Here is a 12592-nt window from a genome sequence, read left to right as displayed (position 1 = left end):
AAACAATATTAAAAAGAATGTGGACACAAGAGACAAAGCTAATATAAAGACGGTACTAGGTCTCTGTCTACCTTATAGTACACATCATTGTACAAACAGCCACAATGTGACTCCGGTACACATGTTCCTCCACTGATGACATATCCAGGATCACACACACAGCCTTCAGAACATGGCAAGCTGCAGTTTCCTGTAGGGTATGGGTCTACGCATGTCGCAGGGCAAGCAGATGCACATGTGGTAAAATGACTGTTTTCTGGACATTCAGGAGCTAAATGAAGAAAGATTTGTTAATGATACAATCCATCTAGCTGTTAATGTTTTCTTGTTTGATAAGATTAAAACATACATGTGAGGATACTTACGACAGAACGTGCTGTTTCTCCAAGATATAGAAATGCCTTCCTTCTGGCAAGCATCCGCATAGGCTGCTAATAGACTGCACAGAGTTTCTGGATCTCCATTAAGTGCACACATGTCAAATATGCAGCTTTCCATGAATCCACCAGGACCGATAACTGAATTACAAATATGGAAAGGACCGTCTTTACTTATTAGAAGACCACAGAAGGCATCACTTCTATACAGCTCATCGTCCTCTGGTGTACAGGATGGTGGTGGTGAGGGCTCAGGATCATCTGGACTACAAAGAGGATCATCATCTTCTACAATCCAGCTGTGCCCTAGCTGTTCAGAGTTCTCTGCTTGCAGTCCATTAGGCATCATGTAATCATCTTGTTTCCGGTTGTTAAAGTTACCGCACATCCCGCAGGTTAGGCCAGAGTAGTTACTGGGAAGTTTCACCTCCACAGAAGTATCTGTGTCATATGATACAGTCAACCTAAAATCTGTCTGGAGGCTGACATATTTTCCTGTCCATTTAACAGTCACTGCTCCTTCAACTAACGTGACTGGAAGTGTAGTCCAGATTTCATTTACCTGTGAAACATGGCAAAAAGTTGTAGAAATTAGAATAAATTAACATTTCTTTAATTTAAACTTCTATTTCAGGTAAAACCATGTGGCAAATATAAGTGATTGTTTTTGGAAGCAAAGTGTAGTTTCATAGTTCTTAACAAGAGAACCTCAAATAGCTTGTGAACATATTTAATGTGTTCTGCACACTTTCCTTTGGAATATATATAGCACTACTCACCAAAACACGATCTTTTTCATTTTTCATCAGTTGAACTTTTTGCCCATAAACTTTGACAAGAACATATTTCACATACGACACTGTGGGATCTCCTCGATGTTCATTCTTTGCTTCAATATTGAAATACTGTGGAGAAGAAGAACTGTTGCACAACTTTGCAAGGGTGTATGTGCATAGGCCCATGAAGTTGTGATTTAGTCTATCGAAGGTGTCATAATGAGGATCATTATGGACCCGACAAACTCCATATGTGAAATAGTGGCAACCTGGTGCACCATTTGAAATTCCGCAATACTGGTTGTCGGGACAGGAATCGCTGGCACATACTAAGCCACTTCCAGCTGAGGGGCATCTGCACTTTGTAGAGCAAGTATCATCAGTCCAGAATTCAGACTCTACAGGATAATACTTATCATCATCCCAGCATCCACATTTGTCTTCTGGAACACACTTATTGCCATAAAGGACATAACCTGCATCACATATACAGGATTCAGTACAGGGAAGAGAGCAGGTGGCTGGGGCTCCTGGGTTGACACAGGTAGCTGGACAGGCTGTTCCACAATGCTGAAAGTGACTGTTTGGAGGACACTTTGGTTCTGCAACCAATAAAGAATATATAAGAAAATTACAGAACATTTTTAAAACATGAATCTGTTTTTGATAGATCAAGACTTGTTTTGGATATATCAGGGTGACAGTTATTTTTTTTATCTAAACATATTCTTTCTACTGCATCTTTGATAGATCTTATATTCAGTTAAATATATAAAAATTCTACAATAATTAACATACTATTCATTGAACAAATAAACTGTTTCACTAATTACTCATGAATGACTGAAGATAAATTTAGCAATTAAGAGGTTATTTCCATCTTCATAAATGGATATTGTTGGGCAGTGCACGTAAAACCGTTGTATTTCAGAAATTAACATTATTCTTTTTTATTCTTTACAGCTCGTTGTGTAGTAAACTGACCATCACTCCTGCATAGCTTGCTGCACTGTTTTGAAGTTAGGTGGTAATCCCGAAGTCCAGGGATCCAGGGCAGATTCAGTACAGTGCATACAAGCTCAATGGAAAAGAACTTCTAAGCACTGCGCTCATTCTGCTGCTGGACATCATTAGCCAGTCTCCATGGCAAAGAGTATTATACAAAAAGAAATGAAAATTATTACAAACTCAATAATGGCAGAAAGTGTCAATAAGCTAAAAAATGCAAAGATGCTTGTATTTACAAGCACTGTCAAAGAATACCCATTTATGAAGAAAGGAACAACTCATTAAGTACTTGAATAGCCATTTATCACAGATTAGAAGAACTAACCCACCCACTCTATTAATTAAGGATTGCTTTTTATCTGTTAATCACTAAGAAGATTACACTGAAAACACCATGATTTCATCACAACCATCAAGTACTGAAAAAAACCTTCAAACATGACTAATGCTTTTCACCAGATTTTCATAGATGTATAATTTCAATAAACACACTTATTGTGTGAGATTAAAGACAATAATTATGTCTATTTTGCAGAAAAGTCAGAACGCCCTTGGCTATCATTAGGCACTGGGAATATTTTTATTAAAACATATTCTTTTATTTTAGTTGATATACTGACATATGAAGATTATTAATATGTATTCCCAAGACATTTAGTAATGGATGAAAACTTTACCACATAGTGGATACACATATTCCGTGTGTATTTAATAATAATGAAAGTGCATATCAGCAGGTTTACATGGGTAATAGACAGAATCTACTTACGACAGAAAGTGTCATTTCTCCACTCTTCAATAGTCACATTTTGAGACTGACAAGACTCAGCGTAAGCTTGGAGACTATCACACAGGATCTCCCCATCCAGGTTGGTTTCACACAAATCATATACACAGTTATCAAAGTAAACTAGAGCATTGATAACATCGTGACAGTCTTTGAACGGTCCATTCTTGTCTGTAATGATTCCACAGAAGCTGTTACTGGCAATGGTTTCTTTTTCTTCATCAGTACAACTGGATGGATGGTCAACTCCGGGAGTACAGCTTTAAAAGAAACCAATAAATACATATCACTCATCAACACAATTTGACATAACAAAACAGAAATTAATTTATAAGGAAAAAAAAACCACTCAAATCGAAGATAAAAAAAAATGTTACCTTGTATCATTATCAACCTGCCAACTGTTTCCAAGACTATTTGAGTCTGGTTCCAGTACACCATCTGGATTCAGGAAATCATCAGCAGCATTGCCATTGAAGTTCCCGCAAAGTCCACACACTTTACCAGAGTAGGATCCTGGGATATTTACTTGGACTTTGTGGTTTCCGTCAAACTTCACTTGCAGTCCAAAGCCTGTCGTCACCAACACATTTGAACCACTGATGAATACATCAACATCAGGTGCCAAATGTATCGGCAGTGTCACTTTCTGTCCATTAACCTGTAAAATATTGATGTTTTAGAGAATTCTTGAAAATAATTATATAAAAAGAAGTTAAACAGATTTTATTTTCCTAGGTGTCTAGTCTTTAGCTCTAGGCGTTTTAGAAAAATAAGACCTTTTATAACATTAGCAAAGCTTATCTGTAGAGATATAAAATTGTTTTTAACATTCTGTTTTAACATTCTGTTATATGTAGTATGACTTTTTAAAACAATTTCAGACTGTAGAAGGATTTAGTGGACAACTAACGCGCTGCCGACAGAATGGAGATGTATATATCAGCATGGTACATTAAGGTGGTGGTTTATTTCAACACGTTTCAAAGTATATAACTTCTTCAGGAAACACTACAGATATCTACTGTATCCTATACTGTGATATACGTCTCCATTCTGTCGGCAGCACGGAATATTGTCCACTAACTCCTTCTACAGTCTGATGTCTGATGGTCGTTTCCTGACCCGTGGATCCGCTGCAGCTGATTTTCTACATTATATGTGTCTTTAATAGATTGAACAGAGGAGTTTAATCTGAGTGCTAAACAACTGTATTTCTTGGACAAGACCCTATTTGCGATGATCTCCTATAGCTTCTTGTTTTTTTTAAACAATAGGTAAAGCATCTGACCACAGATCAATAGTGATTAGCTCTTCTCCTGTTTAGACTTCACCATGCTCTCTTCAAGCAAAAAAAAATAATCATCCAAGATGAAGGGGTTGTGAGTCCCTGAAACATCGCATGACAGAGGGTCTTGGTGTATGGTACATTAGTGATTCAAATTACTATGAATGTTGGATATTGAACAAAAATAAATGGAGGAAAAAGTCCAACAATTTGACTACAAGGAGTGAGTTGTTAATTTGTAAATAATTCCATTCCCAAAAGTGTCCTGTGGATGAATATGTGTTGAATGGCTTTTTATATTTGTGTTACTAAAGCTCTCCAATATCTGATAAGCTGAAGGTTGGCATTGTGCCATAAATGTTGTAAACGTTGAATTATCTATTGGCTTTATTAATCCTAAGTGCAGGTACGGACTGGGGTTGAAATTCCGTCCTGGCATTTGAAATCACACAGGCCCATGTTGTCCCCATCTCCATGAACCAGATGGGATATATTACTAATGTTACCTTGGATGGAGGAAAGGAAGATTTTCTACAAGATCAATATTTCTAATGATACCCATGGCCTGCTGGGGTAAGTGATGGAGTCAGCAACTTTGTGCTTCGTCACAACTAGGGTTGAGCGAAACGGGTCGTTCATTTTCAAAAGTCGCCGACTTTTGGCAAAGTCGGGTGTCATGAAACCCGATCCGACCCCTGTGCGGGGTCGGCCATGCGGTACGCGACTTTCGCGCCAAAGTCGCGTTTCAATGACGCGAAAAGCGCCATTTCTCAGCCAATGAAGGTAAACGCAGAGTGTGGGCAGCGTGATGACATAGGTCCTGGTCCCCACCATCTTAGAGAAGGGCATTGCAGTGATTGGCTTGCTGTCTGCGGCGTCACAGGGGCTATAAAGGGGCGTTCCCGCCGACCGCCATGTTACTGCTGCTGATCTGAGCTTAGGGAGAGGTTGCTGCCGCTTCGTCAGAAGCAGGGATAGCGTTAGGCAGGGTCCATTAACCACCAAACCGCTTGTGCTGTAGCGATTTCCACTGCCCAACACCACCTTCGGTGTGCAGGGACAGTGGAAGCTACATTTTTTTTTTTTTTCCCTCAGCGCTGTAGCTCATTGGGCTGCCCTAGAAGGCTCCCTGATAGCTGCATTGCTGTGTGTACGCCGCTGTGCAAACCAACTGCTTTTTTCAAAGCACAAATCCTCTTGTTCCTTCCTTTCTGCACAGCTATCTTTTTGGTTTGTACACACTTTTTATTTAATTTGTGCATCAGTCCACTCCTTATTGCTGCCTGCCATACCTGGCTGAGATTACTGCAGGGAGATAGTAATTGAAGGACACTCCCTGTTTTTTTTTTTTTTTTTGTGGGAGATTAAGATTGACATTTCTGCTAGAGTGCCATCCCTGTCTGTGTCATCTCTCACTCAGTGGGCCATAGAAAGCCTATTTATTTTTTTGCTTGATTTGGGTTATAAAATCTACCTGAAAAAATCACTACATCAATCAGTGGGAGAAAAATATTGGCCTCAGGGCTTGTGTGCCACTCTTGACTCCTGTGTGCATCATCACTCACTCAGTGGGCCATAGAAAGCCTATTTATTTTTTTGCTTGATTTTGGTTCTAAAATCTACCTGAAAAAATCACTACATCAATCAGTGGGAGAAAAATATTGGCCTCAGGGCTCGTGTGCCACTCCTGACTCCTGTGTGCATCATCACTCACTCAGTGGGCCATAGAAAGCCCATTTTTTTTTTTTTTTGCTTTATTTGGGTTCTAAATTCTACCTGAAAAAATCAATAAATCAATCAGTGGGAGATTAATATTGGCCTTTGGGCTTGTGTGCCAGTCCTAAGCGTGCCATCTCTCTCTCTCAGATAGTGGGCCATAGAAAGCCTATTTATTTTTATTTTTTTTTTAATGGGTTTATAAATTTTCCCTGGAAAAAAAAAAAAAAAGTGGGAGATTAATATTGGCCTCTGGGCTTGTGTGCCAGTCCTGAGCGTGCCATCTCTCTCACAAATAGTGGGCCATAGAAAGCCTATTTATTTTTTTTTTTTTGGTTTTATAAATTCTCCCTTAAAAAAAATGGAGATTAATATTGGCCTTTGGGCTTGTGTGCCAGTCCTAAGCGTGCCATCTCTCTCTCTCAGATAGTGGGCCATAGAAAGCCTATTTATTTATTTATTTTTTTAATGGGTTTATAAATTTTCCCTGGAAAAAAAAAAAAAAGTGGGAGATTAATATTGGCCTCTGGGCTTGTGTGCCAGTCCTGAGCGTGCCATCTCTCTCACAAATAGTGGGCCGTAGAAAGCCTATTTATTTTTTTTTTTTTGGTTTTATAAATTCTCCCTTAAAAAAAAAGGGAGATTAATATTGGCCTTTGGGCTTGTGTGCCAGTCCTAAGCGTGCCATCTCTCTCTGTCTCTCAGATAGTGGGCCATAGAAAGCCTATTTATTATTTTTTTTATTGGGTTTATAAATTTTCCCTGGAACAAAAAAAAAAAAGTGGGAGATAAATATTGGCCTCTGGGCTTGTGTGCCACTCCTGACTCCTGTGTGCGTCATCTCTCACTCAGTGGGCCATAGAAAGCCTTTTTTTGTTTTATTTGTTTTCTAAATTCTCCCTGAAAAAATCATTTTATTTTCTTTGGTTTCTAAATTCTTCCTGAAAAAATCATTTTATTCTATTTTTTTTTCCTAAAGTCTCCCTGAAAAAAACAAAAAAAAAAAAAACAAATCAGTGGGAGATTAATATTGCCCTTTCTGCTTGTGTGCCAGTCTTGACTCCTGGGTGTGCCATCTCTCTCTCTCTCTCTCCAATTGTGGGCCATAGAAAGCCTATTATTTTTTTAGCTTGATTTGGGTTCCAAAATCTACCTGAAAAAATCACTACATCAATCAGTGGGAGATAAATATTGGCCTCTGGGCTTGTGTGCCACTCCTGACTCCTGTGTGCGTCATCTCTCACTCAGTGGGCCATAGAAAGCCTTTTTTTGTTTTATTTCTTTTCTAAATTCTCCCTGAAAAAATCATTTTATTTTCTTTGGTTTCTAAATTCTTCATGAAAAAATCATTTTATTCTATTTTTTTTTTCTAAAGTCTCCCTGAAAAAAAAAAACAAAAAAAACAAATCAGTGGGAGATTAATATTGCCCTTTCTGCTTGTGTGCCAGTCTTGACTCCTGGGTGTGCCATCTCTCTCTCTCTCCAATTGTGGGCCATAGAAAGCCTATTATTTTTTTAGCTTGATTTGGGTTCCAAAATCTACCTGAAAAAATCACTACATCAATCAGTGGGAGATAAATATTGGCCTCTGGGCTTGTGTGCCACTCCTGACTCCTGTGTGCGTCATCTCTCACTCAGTGGGCCATAGAAAGCCTTTTTTTGTTTTATTTGTTTTCTAAATTCCCCCTGAAAAAATCATTTTATTTTATTTGGTTTCTAAATTCTTCCTGAAAAAATCATTTTATTCTATTATTTTTTTTTCCTAAAGTCTCCCTTAAAAAAAAAAAAAAATCAAATCAGTGGGAGATTAATATTTACATTTGTGCTTCAGTGACAGTCCTGCGTGTGTGGCATCTCTCTCATTTGTTGCCACCAACAACAGAGTGTGTAACATTGTGCCTGATTTTCGTTGTGGTCTCACTCACCTGTAAAGGGGTAGCTAAATCATACTGAAGTTATAGCTCACCGTGTAATTTGTGTGACAGCAACAAATACCGTTAGTTTGTTTACGTTTTTAAAACAATGAGGAAGTATGGTGGAAGTGGTCGTGGCCGGGGGCGTTCATTGTCAGCTGGTAATGAGGGTAGTGGTAGTGGTGGAGCATCAGCTGGTCGTGGGAAAAAAAATATTGCACCTAAGTCTGGAGCTGTGGAGCCAGGTTCGTCGTCTGGCTACACAAGGCCTCGAACGCTCCCTTTTCTGGGAGTAGGAAAACCGCTTTTAAAGCCGGAGCAGCAAGAGCAAGTTTTGGCTTATCTTGCTGACTCAGCCTCATGCTCTTTTGCCTCCTCTCGTGAAACTGGTAAATGTCAAAGCAGCGCGTCGTTAGTGGATGTTCACGGTCAGGGACAAGTCGCTTCCTTGTCATCTTCAGCAAAAACAACAACAGAGAAGAATGCAGCAGGCGACACAACGGGTTACTCCATGGAGCTCTTTACACATACCGTCCCTGGCTTAGAAAGTGAAGCAGTTAACAGTCCATGCCCATTACAAGTTGAATCTGACATGGAGTGCACTGATGCACAGCCACAGCCAGACTACTATGCTGGTCCTTTGACTCAGACCACAACATTGCCCTCGCAGGGTAATGATCAAGAATCAGACCCTGATGAGACTATGTTGCCCCATCACGAACGCTATACCACCGACCGACACGGTGACACAGACGAAGTTGCACACGAGCTACAAGAAGAGGTAATAGATGACCCAGTTCTTGACCCCGATTGGCAGCCATTGGGGGAACAGGGTGCAGGCGGCAGCAGTTCTGAAGCGGAGGAGGAGGGGCCGCAGCAGGCATCAACATCGCAACAGGTTCCATCTGCCGGGCCCGTATCTTGCCCAAAACGCATGGCAAAGCCAAAACCTGTTGGAGGACAGCGTGGCCATCCGGTTAAAGCTCAGTCTGCAATGCCTGAAAAGGTATCCGATGCTAGAAAGAGTGCAGTCTGGCATTTTTTTAAACAACATCCAATTGATCAGCGCAAAGTCATCTGTCAAAAATGTTCAACTACCTTAAGCAGAGGACAGAATCTGAAAAGTCTCAATACAAGTTGCATGCATAGACATTTAACCACCATGCATTTGCAAGCCTGGACTAACTACCAAACGTCCCTTAAGGTTGTAGCACCCTCGGCCAATGAAGCTAGTCAGCAACGCAACATCCCTTCCGGCAGTGTAGGGCCACCATTTTCCGCACCACCTGCAGTATCTGTGCAGGTTTCTTTGCCAGGCCAAAGCAGTCAGGGTCAGGGAATCACCAGTTTCGTAGTAGGAAACACTGCATCTAGGGCACCGGTGGCAACAATACCATCTCCCACCGTCTCTCAGTCTGCCATGTCCACCGGCACCCCCGCTAGTTCCACGATCTCCAGCTCTCCAGTCCAGCTCACCCTACATGAGACTATGGTTAGAAAAAGGAAGTACTTAGCCTCGCATCCGCGTACACAGGGTTTGAACGCACACATAGCTAGACTAATCTCGTTAGAGATGATGCCCTACCGGTTAGTTGAAAGCGAAGCTTTCAAAGCCCTGATGGACTACGCTGTACCACGCTACGAGCTACCCAGTCGACACTTTTTTTCCAGAAAAGCCATCCCAGCCCTCCACCAGCATGTTAAAGAGCGCATCGTCCATGCACTCAGGCAATCTGTGAGCACAAAGGTGCACCTGACAACAGATGCATGGACCAGTAGGCATGGCCAGGGACGTTACGTGTCCATCACGGCACACTGGGTAAATGTGGTGGATGCAGGGTCCACAGTGGACAGCAAGTTTGGGACAGTTCTGCCTAGCCCACGGTCTAGGAAACAATTGGCTGTAGCCGTTCGCACCCCCTCCTCCTCCTCTTCGTCCTCCTGCAGAAGCGAGAGCTCGTCCACAGACCGCAGTCGCACAACCACTCCATCCGCAGCTGCCACTGTTGCACACCAGGTCTCCCATTATGGGGCAGCTACTGGCAAACGTCAGCAGGCTGTATTGGCTATGAAGTGTTTGGGCGACAACAGACACACCGCGGAAGTTCTGTCCGAGTTCTTGCAGAAAGAAACGCAGTCGTGGCTGGGCACTGTAGATCTTGAGGCAGGCAAGGTAGTGAGTGATAACGGAAGGAATTTCATGGCTGCCATCTCCCTTTCCCAACTGAAACACATTCCTTGCCTGGCTCACACCTTAAACCTGGTGGTGCAGTGCTTCCTGAAAAGTTATCCGGGGTTATCCGACCTGCTCCTCAAAGTGCGTGGACTTTGCTCACATATCCGCCGTTCGCCCGTACACTCCAGCCGTATGCAGACCTATCAGCGTTCTTTGAACCTTCCCCAGCATCGCCTAATCATAGACGTTGCAACAAGGTGGAACTCAACACTGCACATGCTTCAGAGACTGTGTGAACAGAGGCGGGCTGTTATGTTTTTGTGGGAGGATACACATACACGGGCAGGCAGTAGGATGGCAGACATGGAGTTGTCAGGTGTGCAGTGGTCGAAGATTCAAGACATGTGCCAAGTCCTTCAGTGTTTTGAGGAATGCACATGGCTGGTTAGTGCAGACAACGCCATAATAAGCATGAGCATCCCCCTAATGCGTCTGCTGATGCAAAGTTTGACGCACATAAAGGATCAGGCGTCTGCAGCTGAGGAAGAGGAAAGCCTTGATGACAGTCAGCCATTGTCTGGCCAGGGCAGTGTACAGGACGAGGTAGCGGGCGAAGAGGAGGAGGAGGACGAGGAGGATGATGGGGATGATTATATTTTTAATGAGGAAGCTTTTCCGGGGCCACTGGAAATTGGTGGCGCGGCAAGGCCGGGTTCTGGTTTTTTGAGGGACACAAGTGACGTGGATTTGCCTGAAACTGCCCCTCAACCAAGCACAACCGCAGATTTGAGAACTGGAACTTTGGCCCACATGGCGGATTATGCCTTACGTATCCTCAAAAGGGACACACGCATAACTAAAATGATGAATGATGACGATTACTGGTTGGCCTGCCTCCTTGATCCTCGCTATAAAGGCAAATTGCAAAATATAATGCCACATGAGAACTTGGAACTAATATTAGCAACCAAACAATCAACTCTTGTTGACCATTTGCTTCTGGCATTCCCTGCACACAGCGCCCGTGATCGTTCTCACACGAGCTGCAGGGGCCAGCAGACCAGAGGAGTTAGAGGGGCAGAAATCAGAAGTGGCGTTGGCCAGAGGGGTTTTCTGACCAGGTTGTGGAGTGATTTTGCTATGACCGCAGACAGGACAGGTACTGCAGCATCAATTCAAAGTGACAGGAGACAACATTTGTCCAGTATGGTTACAAACTATTTTTCATCCCTTATCGATGTTCTCCCTCAACCGTCATTCCCATTTGATTACTGGGCATCAAAATTAGACACCTGGCCAGAATTGGCAGAATATGCATTGCAGGAGCTTGCTTGCCCGGCAGCTAGTGTCCTATCAGAAAGAGTATTCAGTGCTGCAGGTTCAATACTAACAGAAAAAAGGACTCGTCTGGCTACCCAAAATGTAGATGATCTAACCTTCATTAAAATGAACCACAACTGGATTTCGAAATCTTTTGCCCCACCTTGCCCGGCTGACACCTAGCTTTCCTATGAAAAGGTCTTGCCTGTGGACTATTCTGAATGCCTTTTCCAATCTCGTAATTTTCTGCACCTGATTGTCCAGCATACGACATGTTTACACCTCACTAAATGGCCAAACTCCCCACACGGGGCCGTGGTATCGACACTTGGCGACAGCACCCGTGAGAGTGCAGTTTGTCTGAAGAGGTGGGTGAGCCCGCTTTTGGTCGACGGCACTGCCAATGGGTCCCTCCTAGTACAATAAAGTGTCTCTGGCGGTGGTGGTGCGCACCCAACGTCAGACACACCGTTGTAATATGAGGGGCCCTGGGCCTGTACCGCCGGCCACAAGACAGTTTCCCCCCACCCCAGCTCAAACAGTGCTCTACCACTTGCAAAATTATCTCACAGCTCCACCAATGTTTAGTCTATGCGCTGACATCCTTCAATGCCTGCCACTGACAATACCATTGTATTGACATTTTTGTTATGTTAGGCCTTCGATGCCTGTCTGTGGTCACTCCTTCCACTAGGCCTCCACTGACCACACCACTGCTGCCCGTGTACCCCTGTAACCAATTTAAAATTGCCTACAGCCATGTGTTATTATTTTAGGCCTTCGATGCCTGTCTGCGGTCACTCCTTCCACTAGGCCTCCACTGACCACACCACTGCTGCCCGTGTACCCCTGTAACCAATTTAAAATTGCCTACAGCCATGTGTTATTATTTTAGGCCTTCGATGCCTGTCTGCGGTCACTCCTTCCACTAGGCCTCCACTGACCACACCACTGCTGCCCGTGTACCCCTGTAACCAATTTAAAATTGCCTACAGCCATGTGTTATTATTTTAGGCCTTCGATGCCTGTCTGCGGTGACTCCTTCCACTAGGCCTCCACTGACCACACCACTGCTGCCCGTGTACCCCTGTAACCAATTTAAAATTGCCTACAGCCATGTGTTATTATTTTAGGCCTTCGATGCCTGTCTGCGGTGACTCCTTCCACTAGGCCTCCACTGACCACACCACTGCTGCCCGTGTACCCCTGGAACCAATTTAAAATTGCCTAC

General features: G+C 43.0%; 1 protein-coding gene across 8 annotated transcripts in view; it reads right to left on the bottom strand.

Moving 5' to 3' along the window:
• Positions 1 to 12592, bottom strand: part of LOC138638112 (IgGFc-binding protein-like) — a 246804-nt gene that overhangs the window by 122785 nt on the left and 111427 nt on the right. For all 8 annotated transcript variants that reach the window (XM_069727126.1, XM_069727130.1, XM_069727129.1 and 5 more), the window contains 5 exons: positions 3326 to 3609; positions 2931 to 3208; positions 1157 to 1755; positions 366 to 939; positions 72 to 271 (listed from right to left, as the gene is read on the bottom strand). In XM_069727126.1, the coding sequence (XP_069583227.1) occupies positions 72 to 271; positions 366 to 939; positions 1157 to 1755; positions 2931 to 3208; positions 3326 to 3609 (1935 nt within the window). The remainder of the gene's footprint in view (positions 1 to 71; positions 272 to 365; positions 940 to 1156; positions 1756 to 2930; positions 3209 to 3325; positions 3610 to 12592) is intronic.

The sequence above is a fragment of the Ranitomeya imitator genome, chromosome 5 (assembly GCF_032444005.1).
Source record: "Ranitomeya imitator isolate aRanImi1 chromosome 5, aRanImi1.pri, whole genome shotgun sequence".
NCBI lineage: Eukaryota > Metazoa > Chordata > Amphibia > Anura > Dendrobatidae > Ranitomeya > Ranitomeya imitator.
This window is presented reverse-complemented; position numbering and strand designations above follow the sequence as displayed.